General features: G+C 38.9%; 1 protein-coding gene across 2 annotated transcripts in view; it reads left to right on the forward strand.

Moving 5' to 3' along the window:
• adcy2a (adenylate cyclase 2a) overlaps positions 1-26,748 on the forward strand; it is a 133,835-nt gene that overhangs the window by 77,351 nt on the left and 29,736 nt on the right. For both annotated transcript variants that reach the window (XM_061916201.1, XM_061916200.1), the window contains 10 exons: positions 1,745-1,872; positions 8,814-8,972; positions 13,888-14,020; positions 14,085-14,261; positions 14,352-14,395; positions 14,581-14,661; positions 14,759-14,828; positions 16,842-16,939; positions 22,514-22,598; positions 25,204-25,341. In XM_061916201.1, coding sequence (XP_061772185.1) covers positions 1,745-1,872; positions 8,814-8,972; positions 13,888-14,020; positions 14,085-14,261; positions 14,352-14,395; positions 14,581-14,661; positions 14,759-14,828; positions 16,842-16,939; positions 22,514-22,598; positions 25,204-25,341 — 1,113 coding nt within the window. The remainder of the gene's footprint in view (positions 1-1,744; positions 1,873-8,813; positions 8,973-13,887; positions 14,021-14,084; positions 14,262-14,351; positions 14,396-14,580; positions 14,662-14,758; positions 14,829-16,841; positions 16,940-22,513; positions 22,599-25,203; positions 25,342-26,748) is intronic.

Raw genomic sequence — 26,748 nt, forward strand, 5'->3', positions numbered from 1 at the left:
ACAGTATAAATAGTACGGCCGTTTTAGAAAAATGTGTATGTAAATTTGTCACAATTCTGGCGTTCAAAGCGATGCTAAATTAGCAAATTATCTCTTTGTGGTTTGGATTTGACACGGCTGCGATGCTGCTATTCCGAACTAAAACTATTAGAATGGACATTTTAATGCACCACAGAAAAAAAGTTTAGCAGAAAAAAAGTATAATTGTATCTATGTGGTCATTCAATCCATCAGAGTTGAACAAGCAAACACCTGCAAATGATCAGCTACTGAGGTGACAGGTAGCCATAATCATGAATACCCGCGTGCCCATGGTGGTTGTGTCCCTATACAACCACATAGAGTGACTATGCCAGGGACAGGGTCTGATCTTGACTAATATTCATTGTCTCTGCATTAAAATTGCAATCTTTTAACATCGTCTTTGTCATAATTCTATATCTACAATTGTCATGTTGGCTCTATATCCACAGTTAAAGGCAAATAGGTTTAATGGTCTATGCATTCCCCGTAGTTGATTAGATGCGGATGCTTTATTTATCCACAACGCGCATGTGGTTTGTATAGACATGCATATTTGGATGATGCCTAACTCCAGATGTTAATGTTTCCATTTGCACTGAAATCACATTGGCAGATTTAGAAGACCTGATTAGGAACTGAGGATATTTGACTGTATGTTTTTTATTTTTTTTTGCTTCTCAGTATGACCCAAATATTACCAACATATTAAATCCCGTGTGAGGGTAAACAAATCTGAATTGTGTCACTTACAAGTGGGGCAAAAAAGTATTTAGTCAGCCACCGATTGTGCAGGTTCTCCCACTTAAAATGATGACAGAGGTCTGTAATTTTCATCATAGGTACACTTCAACTGTGAGAGACGGAATGTGAAAAAAAAACAGGAATTCACATTGTAGGAATTTTAAAAAATGTATTTGTAAATTATGGTGGAAAATAAGTATTTGGTCAACCATTCGAAGCTCTCACTGATGGAATGAGGTTTTGGCTCAAAAACTCACAATACATGGCCCCATTCATTCTTTCCTTAACACGGATTAATCGTCCTGTCCCCTAAGCAGAAAAACAGCCCCAAAGCATGATGTTTCCACCCCCATGCTTCACAGTAGTTATGGTGTTCTTGGGATGCAACTCAGTTTTCTTCTTCCTCCAAACACGACGAGGTGAGTTTATACCAAAAAATTCTATTTTGGTTTCATCTGACCACATGACATTCTCCCAATCCTCTGCTGTATCATTCATGTATCCATTTTGGTATAAACTCAACTCGTCGTGTTTGGAGGAAGAAGAATACTGAGTTGCATCCATACCTACTGTCAAGCATGGGGGTGGAAACATCAAGCTTTGGGGATGTTTTTCTGCTAAGGGGACAGGACGATTGATCCGTGTTAAGGAAAGAATAAATGGGGCCATGTATCGTGAGATTTTGAGCTAAAACCTCCTTCCATCAGTGAGAGCTTTGAACCAAATACTTATTTTCCACCATCATTTACAAATCAATTCTTTAAAATTCCTACAATGTAAATTCCTGGATTTTTTTTTCACATTCTGTCCCTCACAGTTAAAGTGTACCTATGATGAAAATTACAGACCTCTGTCATCATTTTAAGTGGGAGAACTTGCACAATCGGTGGCTCACTAAATCCTTTTTTGCCCCACTGTAAAGTGTGCAGGGTAAATCCAGCCTAAACATTTGAGCATGTGCTCCTTCCTTTGTACACAGGAAAATGAATGTATGCGGATAAAAATCCTTGGGGATTGTTACTACTGTGTATCTGGATTGCCAGAGTCTCTGCCAAACCATGCCAAGAACTGTGTCAAGATGGGCTTGGACATGTGTGAGGCCATCAAGTAAGTAAACAGCAATCTATGTTAATCTATGTTAAGGCTCCTCAAACCTTTTGACTTGGTGGCCACATTGGGTTAAAAGAATTGCCGGTGGCCTGGCTATCTGCTATACGTGTATGTGTGTGTGTGTATATATATATATATATATATATATATATATATATATATATATATGTATACAGCAATGAGTTGGCGACATGTCCAGGGTGTACCAAACATCCGCCCGAATGCAGCTGGGATAGGGTCCAGCCACCTCCCGCGACCCTGAGAGGGCCAAGTGGTAGGAAATGGATGGATGGATATACACTATATTGCCAAAAGTATTTGGCCACCCATCCAAATGATCAGAATCCGGTGTCCTAATCACTTGGCCCGGCGACAGGTGTATAGAATCAAGCACTTAGGCATCGAGACTGTTTCTACAAACATTTGTGAAAGAATGGGCCGTTTTCAGGTGCTCAGTGATTTCCAGTGTGGAACTGTTATAGGTTTCCAACTGTGCAACAAACCCAGTCAAGAAATGTCATGGCTCCTAAATCTTCCAAAGTCAACTGTCGGCTTTATTATAAGAAAATGGAAGAGTTTGGCAAAAACAGCAATTCAACCCTTAGTTCCAGTGAAAGGAACTTTTAATTTACCATGAATTGATTAACCTGGACCTCGACTTAAACAAGTTGAAAAACTTATTCGGGTGTTACCATTTAGTGGTCAATTGTACGGAATATGTACTGAACTGTGCAATCTACTAATAAAAGTATCAATCAATCAATCAAAGAATGCTCCAGGATACCAAAACATTTTGGACATTTCCATGCTCCCAACCTTGTGGGAATAGTTTGGAGCAGGCCCCTTCCCATTCCAATATGACTGTGCACCAGTGCACAAAGCAAGGTCCATAAAGACATGGATGACAGAGTCTGGTGTGGATGAACTTGACTGGCCTGCAGAGAGTCCTGACCTGAACCCGATAAAAGACCTTGGGGATGAATTGGAACGGGGACTGAGAGCCAGGCTTTCTTGACCAACATCAGTTTGTGACCTCACCAATGCGCTTTTGGAATAAAGGTCAAAAATTCCTAGAAACACTCTGAAACCTTGTGGACAGCCTTCACATAAGAGTTGAACCTGTAATAGCTGCAAAAGGTGGACAGACATCACATTGGTTAGGAATGGGATGGCACTTCAAGTTCATATGTGAGTCAAGGCTGGTGGCCAAATACTTTTGGCAATATAGTGTATATACATATGAATATGTCTTGTCATCATAATTTCACTTTCTGTTTTATGTTTCTCATATCCCCTTCTGCTATGGTCCAGCTACACCAAACACACACAAAAAAAACATTTAATAAACTCAAATAGAAATGACGCAACTAAAGAAGTGTCCTAAACTTCTCTATAGTAAAGTTAATCTTTACGGCAGATATACACATCAACAATATGATTTGCCTGAGTGGCTGGACAGGACAGATCAAAAAACCAAAGCAATATATATATATTTTTTTACTTGAGACTTCCTCCGGCCTGCGAGGATCAGTTTTGGGACCCCTGGTCTATGTGTCTTGCATACCGTTTGAATTTTGACTATTAACTACTACACAAGCTGTATTCTACATATGTGAAAACACATGTAAATGGATAGATGAATGGATGGAAAACAATGCCTGTAAGTATTGGATGTCGAATATAACATTTAAATCACACTTTTCTCGCTATATATTTAGGATGTTTAGCTTACTTTTCTCAAATATTGCTTTTCTCAGATATAGCTCACTTTTCTCATATTCGGCAATTTGTCTTCACATTTGAGGTCAACTTTAATTGGGAATATAATTGATAACTCTTAAAATTTGATATACATGTTAAATCCAAATGCCAAATCTAAATGTTGGATATGAATCTCAAACCCTAAATGTAAATAAAAATCTAAATGTTAAGTCTAAAATGTTGAATATGAATCTAAATATTGTCTCGCAAATGTTTTGTCAAGAATAAAGCTGAATACTTAGAAAATATGCAAATATTCCACCATCCCCACGCCTCTCGTTGCACAATTACACACATCCATGACAGCTGGTGCTGTAAATGGTGTGTGCAGTTTTCAGTGATTACGAGCAAAGCATAATAGAGGATTAATGACAGATTAACGCTAATACCTTTGCATTGTTTTTTAAATGTTGATGTCCAAATGTTTAGCTCCATGGTGTGTTGCACAGAGACATGAAATAAGTTGAAAACAAGGAGATCAAACCGATGTGAGGGCTCTGCTTCTGCATCAGACATAATACAAACCCTGTTTCCATATGAGTTGGGAAATTGTGTTAGATGTAAATATAAACGGAATACATTGATTTGCAAATCATATTCAACCCATATTCAATTGAATGCACTACAAAGACAAGATATTTGATCTTCAAACTCAAAAACTTAAATTTTTTTTGCAAATAATTTACTTAGAATTTCATGGCTGCAACACATGCTAAAATAGTTGAGAAAGGACATGTTCACCACTGTTTGGGATCTGAGGTAACTAATTGTTGAAGCTTTGAAAGTGGAATTCTTTCCCATTCTTGTTTTATGTAGAGCTTCAGTCGTTCAACAGTCCGGGGTCTGCGCTGTCGTATTTTACACTTCATAATGCGCCACACATTTTCGATGGGAGACAGGTCTGGACTGCAGGCGGGCCAGGAAAGTACACACACTCTTTTTTTACAAAGCCATGCTGTTGTAACACTTGTCTTGCTGAAATAAGCAGAGGCGTCAATGATAACGTTGCTTGGATGACAACATATGTTGCTCCAAAACCTGTATGGACCTTTCAGCATTAATGGTGCCTTCACAGATGTGTAAGTTACCCATGCCTTGAGCACAAATACACCCCCGTACCATCACAGATGCTGGCTTTTGAACTCTGCGCCTATAACAATCCGAATGGTTATTTCCCTCTTTGTTCTGGAGGACACCACATCCTCTGTTTCCAAATATAATTTGAAATGTGGACTCGTCAGACCACCGAACATTTTTCCACTTTGCATCAGTCCATCTTAGGTGAGCTCGGGCCCAGCCAAGCCGGCGACATTTCAGGATATTGTTGATACTTGGGTTTGGCTTTGCATAGTAGAGTTTAACTTGCACTTACAGATGTAGCGACCAACTGTAGTTACTGAGAGTGGTTTTATGAAGTGTTCCTGAGCCGATGTGGTGATATCCTTTACACACTAATGTCGTTTTTTGATGCAGTATCGCCTGAGGGATCAAAAGTCCGTAATATCATCGCTTACGTGCAGTGATTTCTCCAGATTCTCTGAACTTTTTGCTGTTTTTACGGACCGTAGATGGTAAAATCCCTAAATTCCTTGTAATAGCTCGTTGAGAAATGTTGTTCTAAAACTGTTCGACAATTTGCTTACAAAGTGGTGACCCTCACCCCATCCTTGTTTGTGAATTACTTAGAATTTCAAGGAAGCTGCTTTTATACTCAATCACGGCACCCAACTGTTCCCAATTAGTCTGCACACCTGTGGGATGTTCCATATAAGTGTTTGATGAGCATTCTTCAACATTATCAGAATTTATTGACACCTTTCCTAACGTCTTTGTCACGTGTTGCTGGCATCAAATTCTAAAGTTAATGATTATTTGCAAAAAAAAAATGTTTATCAGTTTGAACATCATATGTTGTCTTTGAAGCATATTCAACTGAATATGGGTTGAAAATAATTTGCAAATTATTGTATTCTGTTTGTATTTACATCTAACACAATTTACCAACTCATATGGAAACGGGGCTTGTAAATGGGGCTGAGTAAAAGTACTCTCCTTACATGTCTATCTTGGTGCATAAATACATATTTATACGTGTATCATTTTGTGGCGCAGTTAGTTCATGGTATCAACTTAATAACATTAATTTGTTGGAAAAAACATGTTATCTTGCTCACCTGTTACTTTATTTCTGTTCTAAACAACATTTGTTCGGTGGCCTTGTGGACTAATTGGTAAAAACAAGAGTCCAGTATGAAGTCATCATTTGCCCACGGGTGTGTTGCGCTCTGGGAGGCGTGGGATCAGTGGGAGATTGGTATATTTTCAAAATATTTAGCTTTGCAAATATTTAGCTTGGCAAGACATTTAGATTTAAACATTGAGGTTTAACATTTACCATTAGTTTTATATTCAACAATATATTTTGGATGTAACATTTAGATTCAATATTTAGATATAACATTTAGATTCTAATTAAACATGTATAATTGTACGTTTTTCATTTAACATTGAGATTTTCCATTAATATTCAACATTAACCACCTACTCAGTGGCCTAGTGCAGTGGTTCTCAACCTTTTTTCAGTGTTGTACCCCCTGTGAACATTGTTTTAATTCAAGTACCCCCTAATCAGCGCAAAGCATTTTTGGTTAAAAAAAGGACAAAGAAGTAAAATACAGCACTATGTCATCAGTTTCTGATGTATTAAATTGTATAACAGTGCCAAATATTGCTCATTTGTAGTGGTATTTCTTGAACTATTTGGGAAAAAAATATAAAAATAACAAAGAACTTGTTGAAAAATAAACAAGTGATTCAATTACAAATAAAGATGTCTACCCATAGAAGTAATTATCAACTTAAAGGGCCCTCTTTTGGGATTGTAATAGAGATCCATCTGGATTCATGAACTTAATTCTAAACATTTCTTCACAAAAAAATAAATCTTTAAGATCAATATTTATGGAACATGTCCACAAAAAATCTAGCTGTCAACACTGAATATTGCATGGTTGTATTTTTTGTTCACAGTTTATGAACTTACATTCATATTTTTTTGAAGTATTATTCAATAAATACATTTATAAAGGATTTTTGAATTGTTGCTATTTTTAGAATATTTTCAAAAAATCTCACGTACCCCTTGGCATATCTTCAATTACCCCCAGGGGTACGCGTACCCCCATTTGGGAACCACTGGCCTAGTGGTTCGAGTGTCCGCCCTGAAATCGGTAGGTTGTGAGTTCAAACCCTGGCCGAGTCATACCAAAGACTATAAAAATGGGACCCATTATCTCCCTGCTTGGCACTCAGCATCAAGGGTTAGAATTGGGGGTTAAATCACCAAAAAATGATTCCTGGGCGCGGCAATGCTGCCGCCCACTGCCTCACCCCCCAGGGGGTGATCAAAGAGATGGGTCAAAATGCAGAGAGGACACATTTCACCACACCTAGTGTGTGTGTGACAATCATCGGTACTTTAACTTTAACATTTTGAAATAGATGTAACATTTTTGTTTGACATTTATGTTTAACATTTATATTTAGATTGTACATTTAACTTGAAAAAAAAGTGAGCTCAATTTTCAAAATGTATCTGACAAAAAAAAAATCATGATTTAATTTGTATATTTGGCACCCCATAATCAAGCAACAAGCACTCAGGAGGATTTTCAGAGACATAATACAAAAACCTAACATGAAGCTCTGTGCTAACAAAACATTATTTGGTAGTGGCGAACTGTACATTTCCCCCCTAGGCCTTATGTGATGTCTTATTTAGTCCCACTTTAATAAAGACCCCTCAAAATACCATAACTTATGTCATCACATGACCACAGCTGGAGAAATGCTACACATAAACACACTTGTGCACTACTGTGCACTGGATCACCTCAACAGTGTACAAAACAGGTTATATTTTGGCAGATTTAAAAATCAATTAACCTGCATCAGCATTTAAAAAATACCTGACATGGTACTGTCAAAATAAAAAAAAATTGTAAAAAACATTAATGTGGAAAAGTAAATAAATAAATAATTTGATTTTTTTCTTTGTGAGTTAAAAAAGTGAGAACTGTTGATTTTTCTGTTGGCCAGGTGTGGCTCCGGTACCCCTTCCTGCTTTTCGTAAATTACAAATTGTGATTGGATTCTCACTTGGGAGTGACAAGTGAAAATCCAATCACAGTCACGTTTAGCGTAAGGCTACCTAGATGGGCTACTGTCAACAACTCGTGATCTGATTGGCTATCGCAACTGTCTATCAACTGTCTATCTGGAAGAATTTATACAGCGCTGGCAACAAGCTAGCTGAATTCTGATTGGATTAGATTTTAACGTAAAAACAAGCAACACTGGAGCCTAATAAGACATGAAGAGAATATGATGAATACTTTCAGGAAAGTAGATTAAAATTAACTTTTATTAATGTATGATCATGATTAATGTTAGGCCAGCAAAGAAGGTCACACCACTGCTATTTGACCATGGAGATGCGTAATTGCCAGACTTTCAAAGTAATGAGGTTATTGTCATTCATATACTAGTGAGTCTTTATTGTATATGTAACTTTGAATTTTTACTGGTTATGACACGCCCTGCGATGAAGTGGTCACTTGTCCAGAGTGTACCCCGCCTTCTGCCCGATTGTAGCTGAGAAATGCACCAGCACCCCCCGCCACTTCAAAGGGAATAAGCGGTAGAAAAAAGAAGGATGGATGGTTATGACACTACTGGGGAACATTTTTGTGGTTTGGAAAGGTCAGTTGAACCACTAGCCAGTTTGACAGAAGTCAATAAATCAATAATATATAACTAAAATATATAACTTTATAATAATAACTCATGGAATCTAGAAAGATACCAGTTTTAATCAATGCAAACAAAGCCAAGACAGTTCTGCTGTATTTAATGAGCAGTTAAGTCATACTTAAACACTGATTCCTTATCAAATTCAGCTCGCTTCGTATAAAGATCCCTTCCACAATCCTGAGATAAACGGTCACCAATACAATACAACGCCTGCAAATGGGTTCTGTGTGAAAAGTAACTGAAATGATTGATTATATTTGGTTGTGTGCTTGAATCAGTTGCTGTCTTTTCTAGATAGATAGTTTGAATGTTGATTTTTTTCCCTCCTGCTCCACAGTTCTAAGTGTGGTTTTGATGCATGACAGGAAAGTGCGCGATGCCACAGGGGTTGACATCAATATGCGTGTTGGCGTGCATTCAGGGAACGTTCTGTGTGGTGTGATTGGACTTCAGAAATGGCAGTATGATGTCTGGTCACACGATGTCACGCTGGCCAATCACATGGAAGCGGGAGGCGTGCCTGGGTGAGTAAAGTCATCGGAGAAAATCAGAAGATCTGCTTGTATATTACATTGCTGCTCTCTTTTAGCCTATGTAAGTGATGCAGTTTCTTTAAAATTATTATTTTGATAATAATCGGTCAAACTCATTGCCAGTGCTTATCCATTTGTGATTGCAATTAAAAAAAAAATCCCCCGAAAGCAAAAGCAAAAACAGAGTCCCTTGATATATGATGATATACTACATTGTATATATTATTATAGCTGTGAAAGTTAACGCAATAATAACAAGTAACCAAAAAGTTTTTTTGTTGTTGTGTGATTATTGTGAGTCCTGTGTGATCCACAGTCTGCCTGATGTTAAATTGAAAGAAACATATAAATTGAAGTTAAGTTTAATCTCAAAGCCCTGGCAGGTCGCTCTCTCTAAAAAAAAAAAGTTATTTCCATCTGTTGTCGCTGTAAATTATCACCGGAGTTCTGAGCTGCTAGCAGCAGCAGAGTTGTCAAGTCAACCTAAAACAAGCAACTTCATAAAAATTATATGAAAACGGATAGCAAAGTAGCAGTTGATGAAGTGAATGTTAATAACATAAATGACCATGAACATTATTGCATTACAAATGGAGCAATACAAATATCAATATAAATAACAATATTGATAATGTATAATAACAATAATTACCTCTATTCTCAACAATACAATTGTTAAAATGCAACTTTGCATATATGTAATGATAACGTGAATTACAAAGGAAAGCAGAGAAATGTAGGGAACAAACGAGAAGCGAAACTGTATTAACCTTGTAGATTGTTATACAAACAGTATTAAGCATTGTTTTAGGGCAGGGGTCGGCAACATTAACCACTCAAAGAGCCATTTCAACCCGTTTCACAAAGTAAAAAAAACAATGGGAGCCACATAACTCTTTTGAAATTTACAATGAAATAATACTGCATACAGAGTTTTTTTTTTTTGCTTTGTGCTATGTATAAACCAGGGGTCTCAGACACGCGGCCCGCACCTTAATATAAAAATGTAATATTAATGCGGCCCGCGAGTTTTATATGAATGCCGCTTGACAGCGTCACACCTGCCAACCGTCCCAATTTACCCAGGGGACTCCCGAATTTCAGATTAATTATTCTCTCGAATGTACACTGGTGTTCCCCCAACGAACAATAATAAGGGCGTATGATGTCACTACCGACCTCTATAACTTGTACAAATAGCTTGCCAGCCCAAATAATTGTTTGACGAGGCTATTGCAGTCACACGTAAGAGACTGCAAGGCATCCTTATTTAACCGCAATACAGGTTACACTGAGGGTGGCCGTTTAAACAACTTTAGCACTCTTACTAATATACGCCACACTGTGAACCCACACTAAACAAGGATGACAAACAAATTTCAAGAGAACATCCGCCCTACAACACAACCTAAACTCGACAGAACAAATACCCAGAATCCCATGTCTCCTGACTCTTCCGGGCTCCATTATACACCCAGCTACCCGGATCCCCGGGTTGCCGACCCCTGTTTTAGGGGAACAACGTTAATATATATGTGATGAAACATTATTATATGCATGACTGTATGAATGCATATGTGCTTGTATATGTACAGTGTGTGTATACGTATGTATGTTTGTACAGTGAATGTGGATGTATGTACCGTGAGTGTCTATGTATGTGGGAGCGTAGGTATCTATGTGTGTGGGTGAGTACCGATGTGTGCGCATATGTATGTAAAAATGAATGAATATACGTATGTGTGTATATACTCTACGTGTGAATAGTTGTGTGTATGTGAGTATATATGTGAATTTGTATGTCCAATATATTTGCCTCCCAGTGTGTGCGGGAGCCAAAGTGTGGCCCCAGCCACCCAGAAAGCCCAACCCAAACCAGAAAGTGCGGTGCCCGGGGAACCAGGGACCACCTCTCCCATGCTTGTTTTTGAACGCGTGATTGCTTATTTGGGCTTCTTTTTGTTACCTCCCCCACAATAAAGCAAAATACGACTGCGCTGGTAGGAAGTTTATCATTTTCGACACAACGTTTTCTGTTGTTACGCCACCTGTCGACTTGACACGACCCCAAACACACGCGTGCATATGATAAATACGCCAGAGCCCACACTGACAGAAACAAGTGACGAGACAGAATGAAAAAAAATAGTAGCAGAATTGATAGGAAAAACTTGGAAAAAATATAATTCATAATATAGGTATATTTCATAACTGTAAAAAAAGTGTGTGTGTGTGTGTGTATCTGTTAAAAAAGCATGTTTAATAAACATTTGCATGAATACAACTAATTGTTGAGTCCAATGATAGGTGTACCTTTTAATGAGGTACACCTATTAAAGATATATAATAATATATTTGTGATTTATCGTAACTAATTATGAGTTAACTATAGACAAAATGTGATTAATTGCAATTAAATATGATAATCGCTTCACAGCCCCTTTATGTAAATATTTCACAAAAGGAGAACGAAAGAGCATGAAAGGACGGAATCAGATCCCCAGGGAACAAAAAGGCTTGAGTTTCTGCGTGTCTGTATGTTTGTTCGTGACCATTTTGTGTTGCACTGGTAATAAAAGCATAATGTTTAAAAAACAAACACTTGTATAAATCAAATAATTATCCAGTCCGATGTTAGGTGTACATTTTAATATGGTACGCTTACTTTAGATTTTAAAAAATTATAGTGGCTACTTGTCCAGGGTGTACCCTGCCTTCCGCCCGATTGTATCTGAGATAGGCGCCAGCGCCCCCCGCGACCCTGAACGGGAATAAGCGGCAGAAAATGGATGGATGGATATTCGCAAGTAATTATGATTAATTATGAGAGAACTATAGAAAAATTAATCGTGATTAAATATGTTAATCGTTTTACAGCCTTATTTAAAAATAAATAAATAATAATAATACATTTTATTTATAAGGCACCTTTTGGGCACTCAAGGACACCATACAAAATCAAAACAATAAAATCAAATTGGATAAAAACAACAATAACATCAACAAAGATAAATACGATTGGATGAGTACAAAGAATAGGCAGTCCGGAATAGGTGTGTTTTGAGTCTTGACTTGAAGAGGGATAATGAGTCAAAGTTGGGAAGGTCTGGTGGTAATGAGTTCCAAAGATGTGGGGCAGAGCGGCTGAAAGTTGAGGCACCCATAATGGACAGTTTAAATAAGAGGACAGTGAGATGGATGGATGAAGAGGATCTTAGGGAACGTGAAGGCGTTGCGACATGGATCAGGTCAGAGAGATATGATGGAGAGGTTATGGATGGCTTTGAAAGTGAGGAGAAATAGTTTAAAGTGAATACAATGTTTGATGGGTAGCCAGTGGAGTTGCTGCAGACTGGATTGAAGGGGTTCTGGTGATCATCCGGGCTGCAGAGTTCTGGAGAACCTGAAGTTTGTGAAGTGACTTGTGAGGGAGACCAAACAGGAGAGAGTTGCAAAAGTTCAGGCGAGGGGTGACCAGGCTATAGACTAATATGGCAGCAGTATGAGGGGCTAGGAATGGGCGAAGTCGATTAATGTTCCGTAGATAAAATTAAGCAGACCGGGTAATGCTGTTTATGTGGGCTTGAAAGGAAAGTGTGTTGTCCAGGATGACACCCAGACTCTTGACTTGGGAGGAAGGGGAGACAGAGGAATTGCAGAGAGTAACAGGACAAGCTGTTGGTTTTGGCGAGTATGGTTTTTGTACCTATAAGTAGGATTTCAGTTTTATTATTATTAAGTTGAAGGAAATTGGATGAGAACCACTGCTTGAGTTCACTGAGGCAGTCTGTAAGCGAGGAAGGAGGAAGAGAGGCAGTTGGTTTGGTGGAAATGTAGAGCTGGGTGTCATCCGCATAACCGTGAAAATGTATTTTAAATTTATGGAAAATATTGCCAAGCGGAAGAATCTAAATGATGAAAAGCAGGGGACCGAGAACAGAGCCCTGAGGGACACCAGAGGAAACGGGAGACAGAGGGGATTTAAATTAACGGAGTTGAACAAACTGAGTGCGGTCGGAGAGATATGATCTAAACCAGTGAAGGGATGTGCTTGTGATTCCAATACTGTGCAATCTATGGAGGAGGACAGTGTGTGAAATGGTGTCAAAGGCTGCAGTGAGATCTAAGAGGATTAGGATAGTGAGAAGACCAGAATCAGCTGCCAGGAGAAGATCGTTTGTGATTTTTACTAGTGCTGTTTCAGTGCTGTGCAGGGTGCGGAAACCAGACTGGAATTGTTCATATAGGTTATTTAACTGTAGGTGGGAGTGACTTTGGGAGGAGACCGTTTTTTCAAGGATTTTTGAAATGAATGGCAGATTTGAAATTGGATGAAAATTATTAAAATTAGTTATATATAAATAGTTATATATATATATTTCATAACGGGAGAGGAGAGAGTATTTTAGGACTGAATTAGTCCCTAGTTGGTAAATGTTGTGTTGAGCTGTCAAAAAAAAATAAAAATGGTCCAGTCCCATGTTAGGTGTACATTTTCATAAGATACACTTACTGTATAAAAATATATTTGACATTAATCGTTATTAATTACAAGTTAACTGTAGACAAAACATGTTTTGATATTTTAATAGCTTGACAGCTATAATCACATTTTATATATATATATATATATATATATATATATATATATATATATATATATATATATATATATATATATATATATATATATATATATATAGTTACCCATGGACACATTTAATTAAATATTTTAACTGATTGATAGCCCTAACTTTTGTATATAGAGTATTTTAACGTTTTGGACACACTGGACGTTTCACTGTGTCTGGATCTGGTCAGTGCTTACAGAGGAAAATAATACATTTAATTTTATTATTCACAAAAGCTGGATCAATTGGTAATTTTCAAAATGATTCATTCTTAGGCGAGTGCACATCACTTCAGTCACGCTAGAGCACTTAAATGGTGCCTACAAGGTAGAAGATGGGGATGGACAAGAGAGAGATCCATATTTGAAAGAACATGGAGTCATCACATATCTGGTTATTAACCCAAAGGTAATGAAACATGTTTTTAATAAGAGTTTGTTAACGATGGAACTAAAATACTGACTGTGTCCAGGTGGAGCGGCGCAGTCCGCAGCATCACTACAGGCCCAGACATACTCTGGACGGAGCAAAGATGAGAGCCTCTGTTAGGATGACCCGCTATCTGGAATCCTGGGGTGCAGCCAAGCCTTTTGCCAACTTGCACCACAGGGACAGCATGACCAACGAGAATGGAAAGATCAACACAGCTGTGTGTAACATTCCCTACATTTACAATGTATATGTTGCCATTTGAAGTGATGGGCAAGGTTGTAATTTCTCCTCTCCGTTGTCGGTATAGGACGTGCCAATGGGACAATATCATTTCCAGAGGAGATCTGAAAGGCAAGTTGTTTTACTTCACTGCTCCAGGATCTTTTGCTTTGACTCGATTACCCCTTCCCCATGACAGTACTGTGAAAGGCAACACGATTTCTAATAACTCATGACTTCTTCTGCCTGCTTTGATATGCATGACAAATCTTGAGTTAAATTAATATTATTCTGTCTCTTTCCACACTTGTTAAAAGGACAAAGTCTCAGAAGAAACGGTTTGAGGAGGAGCTCAATGAAAGAATGATCAGAACCTTTGATGGCATAAATTCACAAAAGTAAGGACAATACTATGAATAATTTATTGTTTTGTCATTGCTGTTGTAATGTTTGGAAACTATCCTAATTATATCCAAATTGACTGGGTTTATGCAGGCAGTGGCTCAAGTCTGAGGACATCAAAAGGATATCGTTGTTCTTTCACAACAAGTCCTTGGAAAAGGAGGTAAGGAAAAGTACTGGTTGTTACAAGAACATTATGAAACCTTGTTTTGATCAGTATTCTGGGACCTCTCTGGCTGGGAGGACCATAAAACCCACATATTTGAAAATGTAAAGTATTTCCGTGAGAGTTATGATGTTTTTAACACTGAATACAACTACCGTATTTTTCGAATTATAAATTGCTCCGGAGTATACGTCGGACCGGCCGAAAATGCATAATATAGAAGGAAAAAAACATATATACGTCGCACTGGGGTATAAGTCGCATTTTTGGGGGAAATTTTTTTGATAAAATCCAACAACAAGAATAGGCATTTTTAAGGCAATTTAAAATAAATAAAGAATAGTGAACAATAGGCTGAATAAGTGTACGTTATATGACGCATAAATAACCAACTGAGAAGGTGCCTGGTATGTTAACGTAACATATTATGGTAAGAGTCATTCAAATAACTATAACATATAGAACATGCTATACGTTTACCAAACAATCTGTGACTCCTAATCGATAAATCCGATGAAATCTTCCTCCTAGATGTCGCTTTTAAACAACTCTGCCAACTCCAAAGGTATGCGCCGCTTCCTCTTGTCGTTTTCTGCTGCACATTTCACTACGTCCTGCTTGTAATCTGCAGTACAGGATTTCCCTTTCGGTGCCATTTTTGTTCAGCCCTTCTATGTTTTATAAGTTACCACCAACGATGAAATGATCCATTTTAATAGCTACGTCAGTAGCATATAGCATATAGCAGTTAGCATTCCATGACCCACAATGCACTTCTGCCATGATTCTCCCCCACCGAATTCTTATTGGTTGACGTGTGTGTGACGATTGCTGACATTTTCTTCGTCTCTTCCGCGAATGAGATAAATAATATTATTTTATATTGTGTATTGTCCCTGCGATGTGGTGGCGACTAGTCCAGGGTGTACCCTGCCTTCCGCCCGACTGCAGCTGAGATAGGTGCCAGCGCCCCCCGCGATCCCAAAAGGGAATAAGCGGTAGAAAATGAATGGATGGATGATATTTTGTAATCTGCAGTACATGATTTCCTTTTCGGTGCCATTTTTTAAGCCCTTCTCAGTTTTTATAAGTTACCGCCAACGATGATATTATCCATTTTAATAGCTACGGCAGTAGCATATAGCATATAGCAGTTAGCATTCCATGACCCACAATGCACTTTTGCCATGATTCTCCCCCGCCGAATTCCTATTGGCTGACGTGTATGTGACGATTGCTGACATGTGTGTGACGATGGCTGACATTTTCTTCGTCCATTCTGCGAATGAGGTAAATAATATTATTTGATATTTTACGGTCATGTGTTAAAAATTTCAAACATAAGTCGCTCCGGAGTATATGTCGCACCCCCGGCCAAACTATGAAAAAAACTGCGACTTATAGTCCGAAAAATACGGTAAATGTATGCCTGTCCAAGACAAATAATTTAAAGAGTATAATGAGTTTGGTGCTACATTGTTTTGCTGATGGTTTGTAGTATGGTTGATACGTGGTGAGGTTAAGCTTCAAGCAGGCGTTGAGGCGTCCATCCGTTAAATATGATATGTTTAATATTTTAGAATGTTTTAGGGTGCTAAGATTTGTCTGCCAGCTAGATGCAGTCATCTAAAGCAGTGGTCCCCAACCTTTTTGTAGCTACAGACCGGTCAACGCTTGAAAATGTGTCCCACGGACAGGGGGGGCGGGTGGTTGGGGGTTTTCATAAAGAAATACAATCATGTGTGCTTACGGACTGTATCCCTGCAGACTGTATTGATCTACATTGATATATAATTTATATATTGTGTTTTTTATGTTGATTTAATAATGAATTTTTCATTTATTTTTATTTTTGTGCTGCCTGGTACCAATCGTACCGGTCCACGTCCCGGTGGTTGGAGACCATTGATCTAAAGAACCACATCCCTACAAAGCTTTAAAGATTAACATCGCTTTTGTGTTTTTTTCTGGATGTTTTGTACACTTATGTCTCTTTTTTTTCTTATTCAGTACAGAACAACAATCTTGCCAGCCTTCAAATATTATGTCACCTGCGCCTGTCTCATCTTTTCCTGCATTTTCATTGTGCAGATTCTTGTCTTGCCAAAGTAAGTATATTTCTTATGTTGCACACGGAAAAATTCTGTTGTCAACTCATATTTTTGACATTTTTAAAAATACTATATCTGTATTTATTTTGATTGACATATAAAGCACTTTTTTGTGGTCTATAGCACAGATTATTTACCTTTTTGACCTCAAGGCACACTTTTCAAGGCACAGAGGGGACCATGGCCCACTAAAATATTAACATTGAATTAGTAATCTTACTCTAGATTTCAAACATATTCAATAATTATATCTAACTTACTCACAGTTAAACAGGTTAACAACCTTGTCCACATAAAACCATTTGTTGATTAAAAGAGTATTATTTATTTAACACATATATGTTATATGTAGAGGAGGAAGGAGACGGCACAGATTACAGGGATGCCGTATTAGCTCTATTTATTTATATATATAAAAAATGTATATAAATAAGAAATAATACTATTAATACACAAGGGAAGTGGAGTGTGACAAATCCAAAAGTGTATGGTGGGACTATGTGTGTGAATTAACTGTTGTGTGTTACTGGTTGTGTTGCACGAGAGGCGTGAAAGTCCAATAGGGGCGGGTCAGGCTCGTGGGTCCGTCAGCACAGGCAGGGAGTCGGGGCAATAGTGAGGCATCAAAAGTCTGTGTCCAGGCAAGAGGTCGAGGGCCATGATGCAGCCAGGGAACCAAAGGGAATGCGGGGAGATGACACACACAGTTTGTGACGTGGGAACGAAGGCAGGCTGCAGACAAGGAGGACACTAGACAATGAACACGACGGGGGAGAAAACACAGAGAGCAAAGAGTGCACATAGAGCTTGACGTATCGGCTTACTGTACTGAACTGGAAACTATGTTCTGGCGCGGGATAGCAGGTTGTGTCGGCTTATGAAGGCAGGTGTCATCTTCAGCTTCAGGTGTGTTGATTGCCGGCGATTAATTGCAGCTGCTTGCTGCGGCCGGACTGGCACGCGCCAGTCATACTCCTGGAGGTGCACCCAACACAGCGCACACATAAATGCTCACTGACATGCCCCCGGGCCGTGACAGTACCCTCCTCCTATGGACAGATTCTAGATTTCCTAAAACTGGAGTCAGAAGAAAACAGAGATCAAGAGTCAAGGGAGGGTAGATGGGGGAACTGGTGGTGGGTCGCCAGCCCAAGTGTCCCCAAATCCACCGAGGACGACCCTGGTAGCGGCGGTGAGTATAATGTCGCTGCAGCCGGCGAGGCGGGCGACCAAGGAATGGCATTCTTCTAGGCCGTTGGGAAGGCGGACACGAGTGGCGCCAGAACCATAGTGGTCTACAAGTTCCACGTCTCTGCTGTTGGCACAAAAAACGTCCAGGCACTGTCCACGGAGTGCGCCGCGTGTGGGTGCCTGATGGCTGCCTGTGCAACCGGCCAGCCAGAGTCGCGGGGGCGACAATACTGGAGCCGATTAGGATGGCGACGCGGTGGAACGTTCCGCCAGAGACGTGGAGGATGAAGTCGTCGGAGTCCGAGACGAGGAGGATGATGTCGTCAAAGCCAGAAAGGAGGAGGACAATGTAGTCAGAGTTAATGACGAGGAAGACGATGTCATCGAAGCCAGAGATGAAGCAGCAGGCTGAGGAGCTGGCTGAGGTGCTGAAGCAGCCGCTGGCCGTGGTGCTGGCACAAAGACCATTCTGGGTGCTGGTATGAGGACAAGTCTGGTTGCTGTTACGGGGACCAGTCTCGGTGCCTGTACGAGGACCTGTCCGAGAGCGGGTGCTGGTTGGGGGACCAGTTTTGGAGCAGGTGCTGGTTTGGGGATCGGTCTCGGGGCGGATGCTTGTGCAGGGCCCAGCCTTGTAGCGGGTGCTGGTTTGGGGACCAGCTTTGGAGAAAGTGCTGGTTCGGGGACCAGCCTAGGAGTGGGTACTGGTACTGGGACCATCCTAAAGTGTATGGTGTGACTATGTGTGTGAATTAACTGTTGGGTGTTATCGGTAGTGTTGCACAAGGGGCACGGAAGTCCAATAGGGGCGAGGCAGGCTCGTAGGTCCGTGAGCACAGGCAGCAGGGAGTCAGGGTAATAGCGAGGCGTCAAAAGTCTGCGTCCAGGCAGGAGGTCGAAATCCAAAATGCAGCCAGGGAACCAAAGGAAAAGCGGAGAGACTACACACACTCCTTGTAACATGGGAACAAAGGCAGGCTGCAGAGAGGCAACAAGGAGGACATGAAATAATGAACACGACGGGGGAGAAAACCCCGAGAACAAAGAGTGTGGATAGAGCTTGACGTATCGGCTTACAGTACTGAACAGGAAACTATGTTCTGGTGCGGGATAGCAGGTTGTGCCGGCTTTTGAAGGCAGGTCTCACCATTAGCTTCAGGTGTGTTGACTGCTGGCGATTGATTGTAACTGCTTGTTGAAGCTGGACTGGCACGTGCCTGGTGTGCTCCTGGAGGTGCGACCAGCGCAGCGCACAGATGAATGCGCACTGACATGCGCTCGGACCGTGACAATATACATTTGGCTTAGGTCAGACTCAGGCTGATTTGAAAAAAATATTAAAGACTAACCAAATATACTCCATAAGAAGGGACTTACGAATAACTGATTAAAACTAAATTTGCATACAATTATTTTGTACTAAAACAAATAAACAATATCAATATTGAATATGTTTCTAATATAAATTGCCACTTTATTCATATATTTATCCATGACTTCAGCTCTATCAATCAATTAATCAATTAATGTTTATTTATACAGCCCTAAATCACTAGTTTCTCAAAGGGCTGCACAAACCACAACGACATCCTCGGGAGAGCCCACATAAGGGCAAGGAAAACTCACCCCGGTGGAACATCGGTGACAGTGACAATGATGACTATGAAAAACCTTGGAGAGGACCGCATATGTGGGCAACCCCCTCCCTTCCAGATTTCTACATAATATTTTCTGAGCTCTAGCTTTTGGAGCCTTTTTTAACTTCAGCGGTGCTATACTATCAATGGTTTTGCGCAGCGCGTAGTTATAGTTGTTAGTGAGGTTATCAATAGAGCCCACATACTTTGGGAATGGTGCCATTACCGAGGGCAGTAGGCCAGCAAGAGTTGTCGTTGTGGCGGCATTAATGTTGCGGCTGCTATAAAAGTTATCATCATTATTAGCTTGTCGAACATGAGTCTCAACCTCGAATTTTATAAGGTAATGATCGGACATTACTTAAGTATACTGGACTATCTTAACTTTGGAAACGGTGATACCTCTGACAAGTACTAGGTCTATGTATTACTGTTGCGATGCTTGGGTTCATTTATTATTTGTGTAACACCACAGCTATCAATTATAGTCTGGAGCGCCACGCACGGTGGGTCCAATGGGGTATTCATATGGATATTAAAGTCCCCCATTATAATTATATTATCGGCGTGCGTCACTAGATCAGCAACGAACTCTGAAAATAATTGATAAAGTCCGAATAAGGCCCTGGGGGGTGGTAGATAACAGCCAAATATAGAGGCAGCGGTGTGAAAGACCTCATAGTAAGCACCTCAAACAATTTATATTTATTATTTAGGTTAGGACTAAGGTTAAAGTTTTCAATGTATATTGGTGCAACCCCCCCCACGCCTTTTAAGGGGACGGGCAATATGCGCATTCGTATAGTTAGGAGGAGATGCCTCATTTAGCACAAAAAAATCATCTGGATTAAGCCAGGTTTCTCTGAGACCGATGACATTAAGATTGTTGTCTCTAATGACCATCATTAACCAATAACATTTTGGGAGACAATGATCTCATGTTTAAAAAGCCCATATCATAGGTAGTGGGCTGTTTTAAGGAGTTTTTGATCAAAGTATCCGTAGTAGCAATATTAATAATGTTGCGTTTATTATGAGTACTGCACTTAAAATAATTACGACCATATCTAGGAATGGATATGACGGGAATTTTCCGATTATTTACTTGGTGCTGCGATAAACTGAACGCATCATAATTTGCCACCTCAGTAGAACGCATGTCCAACTCTGACAAAGTCATAGCAGAAAAAATTTGTTCTAATTTAACTGACTCCTCACCCAGACTAACAGGCTCACGTCTTCCATTTAAATCCAGCTTCAGGATGGAAGGAAGCGGTGTTCTGTGGGGATTAGCCTTTTGCTTTGTTGTTAGCCCCGCTCGGCATCCGCGCTTCTGCTTTCGATCACACCGCTTGTGTGTCTTCCGTAGACGGTCCCCGCTAAAACTACACTCCGCTGCGTCGAAGGCCGCTGGATGTACCCGGCGAAGTATTCCCATGCTAGCGAGGTGGTCCAACGTACACGCATCGTTCAGTCCAAAACGGCCCAATCAATCCACATCCAGAATTGTCTGGCGGTCGTAAGTGATCACGGAGTGTCAACGCTGTAAGCCAGCCATGAAATTTGTAGGATTGTCCGGTATTTTTTGCCAAATGTTCTTTTTCAACCATGAGCGTCTGTTGCCACAGCCCGTCAAGGTGCCGCCATCTTGAAAAATCTCTAGACCTCTCCTGTTTGTTTGAGACTGTCATTACTGCCACAAACGGTGGAAAAGCTTTATTGTGGCCAGTACAGGTCACGGCTGAGGAACAGATATTATTTGGTGGCCCTACAGAGGGCGCTTGCGGCACAACAATGGGCCCTGGCTGTATCGTTAGGAAATTGTGCCAACATTTTGTTCCACTGTCTGTTTTTTAAGTCGGTCTGCAAGATATTTTTTTTATGGAGCTGTTCACAGATTGCAAATGAAACCATGTGCCGCCCTCTACAAAAGCGTCAGAATTAATCTTTTGAAAATGTACACCATTTAAATATATATCTTGAAGAAAAACTTCAACACTATTTTATTTTCAGAAAAGATCGTAAATAAACTTTATAATCATTAAGAGTCACCTGGTCACAACATTGGGTACACTTGCACACACTACGATTATCAATCGATCAATCATTGTTTATTTATATAGCCCTAAATCATTATGATTAAAAGTTCTATAAAAAAAGCTGTTTTTACCAGTATTTATGTCACTGCTTGTCGCACACCGGGGTTATTGTGTGCATGCCTTGATTAGCTCAAAATAGTACAATATATATACATGTACCTTTTTTTGAGTTTTTTTAACCCAAAATGTAGTGTTGCCATCTTTTTCCGCGGAAGTTCGGCGTCAAATCCCATTTCGTAGTGGCCCAAATGTCGTGGACGAATTAACACGGAAGTATACATAGTATTTATCTTATAGATATAGATCAGGCGGGAAGGCATGAAACGAGAAGTAATATACAGAAGCTCCAGCAGCAGCAGTCTCGCTCAGCAAAGGAGGAGGCTTGCCCACACAGCATGTCCAAGAATGACCACACAATTACGTCCACCTCACTGTGACGTTACACTGTAGCTATCTAAAAAAGAAAAAAATACTTCAAAACCCCACGAACAAAGACATCCAAAATTGTGTGCGAGCTCATGCAAAAATGCATGAACGGTATTATTATGATACGACTCTTTAGCATTGTTTAACACTAGTGTCTAACATTGTCTAACATTGGGGTCTTTTAAATAAATTTAATAAAGACTACTTTTTTTTTCCAGGACCGCAATCTTGGGGATATCCTTTGGTATGGCATTCATTATCCTTTCCCTGATTGTCTTCGTATGTTTCATCGGCCACTTCCTGGTGAGTGGCGTACAGAGGTTATTTCTAACCGCTGCCCATCTGCATATTCTATAATTAGACACTTCTGTGCTTAATTCTCAACACACTTTAGCATCACAAATGCCCTCGGGTCAGTTTGAAAATCCTGCAATTGTCTAAATGGTGTAACTGCCACTCTGGTGTAACCTCGAGGCCAAAACCAACCCGAGGAAGATTTAACGAGGCCACTTTCTTTGGGAGCTTGTACAAGCTGTGGATTTTGTTTGTGCTTTTGAGGCAGACAATCTCACCTCGCTAAGTAGCACAGCATACATATAAAGCAACCGCCTTTTAAAAGGGTGCTGTTTGTAGCAGATACCGCTTCCTGTTAAAACCGTGTTAGTTATCTCCCACTAATACACATGCACGCGGTAGAAGGACAACATTATGTTACAAAAACAGTGTTTTGAAAAGCATATTATTTCACTCACTGGTCAATTGATATACAGGGTTTGTGTACTTTTTAATCAGTGATTTTCCATTACTTCTCCATAACGTTTTACTGAATATTCAAGACCAAAACAAATCATTTTATCTCGATGGTACCACCCAAAAAAAATTTTTGTTAAACATAAGTGGGCGTGTTACGGGTGATATAGTAATGTTACGGATGGGTTTACGCAGCTTGCTGTGCGGTTCGTTCTCCCGGGATGCAAACGGATGACTCCGGACATGACTGGCAGGTAGGAACATACTTTAATCTTGAGAGTAAACAAAGCACCAAAAAACAGAACAACCAGACAAAGGAAAAAAAGTGCCAATCGCACTGGATGCTAGCTTAGCACGAGTTAGGAGGCAAGCAAACTTTCATAACAGTAGTGAAGCAAACAAAGAAGCCAGACTGACTGATTGCCAAAGGCAGGCAAAAATAATGTCTCTTGAAAAGCAACAGGTGAGCGTCCCGAACACAAGAAGCAAGTGAAAATAATAAGTAGCCATGGTAGCAAACTCAGGAGGTGCACAAATAGGAAATAAAGGAGTCCAGTACCAACCGAAAACACAAAACTTGATCCGGACCACGGATCATGACAACTAAGACTGCGTGTACAATTGATAAGTGCAAAAGCGGCACAAATTTCCTGTTAACATGGGGTTTTTGCATGTCCTACGGGCATTAGGTGCACATGGAAACCTTACATTCATGTTATCACGCTCTCCAACTTGTGTGTGATGTTGTCGAACAAACAGCACACATCTATATTTTCTTCTCCCATATGGAATCACAGTCTACAAAACAAAATAAAGCAAAAGTTTACATACACTTTTAAAAAACATAATGTCATGGCTATCTTGAGTTTCCAATAAGTTCTACAACACTTATGTTTTGGTGATAGAGTGATTGGAGCACATACTTATTGGTCACAAAAAACATTCATGAAGTTTGGTTCATGACTCAAGACAGCCATGACATTATGTCATTCCTTCACAAGTGTATGTCAACTTTTGACCACATATATATATATATATATATATATATATATATATATATATATATATATATATATATATATATATACATATATACACATCCATTTACTTATAATATATATTTATATTTTGTTGTATTATATAGTATTTTAAAAATTAGTTTGTTGTGTGTGGACCTGCTATACATCATACTATAGTAATTTTTAATAGTTTGTCTACTGTATGTTTTGTACAGATATGCAAGACAGTTAAGTGACAACAATTTTAAATTACGTAAAACATAATTCAAGGATAGGAATGATAATCTGTTTCAACCAATGTAGTAATTGCTACCTTTTTGAATGTAATATCAGGGATAATTAGATTGTCTTCATATGTTTCATGTATGCATTCTTACACATTTAACAATCCTCCTTGCTAGACTGAAAGCATTTTCAGCAAAAGCCTGTTAAGGGAAATATATGGTTTTTACATTTGAAAGGTCAAACCCAGTCATTTTAAAAAATAAATGACTTGACATCCCCTGAAAGCAGCCCTGGCATTTTCACTTTGTATTCTAATATCTGTTCATGTATTTTAAACCCCATACAAATATGTTATTTTTACACTGCTTTGGAGGTATGCATTGCATGAACAATCCTTGTGTTCAGTAAAAATAATATGACACACAATGACCTCAGTTGCATCACACAATATGTACAGTAATGCAAATATGTGAACAGGTTGAATGTCACATCTGTGCAGTTGCAGTGGTGCTAAAATGTTGCTCTGAGACGACAATTATTGTTTTTACAATAAAATTGTACCTTTGCAATCAATTCTAATCCATTTAAAAGGCAATACTATAAATATGAGAACAATTATTTTTGCATATTACACACTGTCAAGATAAAATAATTTAACGTACCGTATAAATAATAATAGTAACCTTTATGAAGTATGTTACAAGGGTTTGATGCACATGATTGGATAATCTTGCTGGGATCTCACAATTGCTTTTTGTCATACAGTATTTACAGTAGGTCATATGTAATACTGGTGATAGATGCTTGATTAACCACCGGCTTCAAGATGGCATTTGAATTGAACTGAATGAAGTAAACCAATACTATACAATGTCTGTGTCTGAATATACCATTATGTTTATGTGTCTCTGCAGCACTGGAGCAAAAGTGGCCCCACTTCATGGATGTGGCTGCTAAAGTACTCTGTCATTATTGCCAACAAGCCCTGGCCGCGTATTACACTCACCCTGACAACCACAGCGCTCATACTAACGATGGCAGTCTTCAACATGGTAAGCTGTCGCCTGTCACTACAAATGCAAAGAAGGAATGGATAACCAATTAGCATGTCCTAGAGATGTAAGGCTTTAATGATAAACTGCAGTAAAACTCCCAACGTTTACTATCACTATCTCAAATTAAGATTATCGTATAACCACATTTTGGAGATAGTCATCATTTTCTGGAAAAGCATGCAAGCACGCTAATGCTAACTAGCTTCAAGGCTAACATGAAAGTATTGCATTGTTATATTTATAATATTGTGTTATTATATGTGATAATATTGTATGTTTTTTAAATGCGATTTTTTAAATCAAACTTGGTTAAATGATTACATTGTATAAGAACTTTTGGAAAATATCACACAATACCATAATATTGATAACCGTAATAATTTTGGTAAAAATAATCATAATATGAAAATGTCATATTGTTACATTCCTTGTATGTACATTATGTTACCTGTAAATTGCTACTTGTATCTAAATAATTTCCACAGGCCTTATAGACAGTTTTTGTACAGTTAAAATAAATTACCTAGTCATAGAATAATGCAATATAACAATTGCATCAAAGCCAAAATTGAAAAAAAATACATACTTGTGTATATGTACGTATGCACGTATATAAATAGTGTGTGTGTGTGTGTGTGTGTGTGTGTGTGTGTGTGTGTGTGTGTATACAGTTGTGGTCAAAAGTTTACATACACTTTTAAAGAGCATAATGTCATGGCTATCTTGAGTTTCCAATAATTTCTACAACACTTATGTTTCGGTGATAGAGTGATTGGAGCACATACTTGATGGTCACAAAAAACATTCATGGAGTTTGGTTCATGACTCAAGACAGCCATGACATTATGTCCTTCACAAGTGTATGTCAACTTTTTACCATATGTATATATATATATATATATATATATATATATATATATATATATATATATATATATATATATACTGTTTACAAGCACACATGTACATGTATATGAAATAGTAATAATTGTCAATTATAATAAATAATAATAAAATAAAAATACATAACATATATACAAAATAAAATATATATTATCATTCGGACATAACTAAGTACTTTTGCTTGGTTTTTTTTGTGTTAGGGACTGATGCGCTACTTGAAGCCAATTAGTATAAAAAAACTTTATTGTAAATCAGCATTATTATTGATTGAATTTACTGTAGACGCGAAATATACAAAAGAAGTAAAAGCTGCAAACTGTGTATGATAAATAGTATGACTGTAAACATTATTCATGATTCTGATTTTTTTTGTTTTTTCCTGAGAGCCAGCGTCTTCTGCAGTGAACATTTGTTTATTTTGTCCGAGTTACATATTCCAGACAAAATAGCGCTCTAAAGCAAGTCCACCAATGTCCACTGCAAAGATGGCTGTCTCTCAAG

The sequence above is a fragment of the Nerophis ophidion genome, linkage group LG11 (genome assembly GCF_033978795.1).
Source record: "Nerophis ophidion isolate RoL-2023_Sa linkage group LG11, RoL_Noph_v1.0, whole genome shotgun sequence".
Classification (NCBI taxonomy): Eukaryota; Metazoa; Chordata; class Actinopteri; order Syngnathiformes; family Syngnathidae; genus Nerophis; species Nerophis ophidion.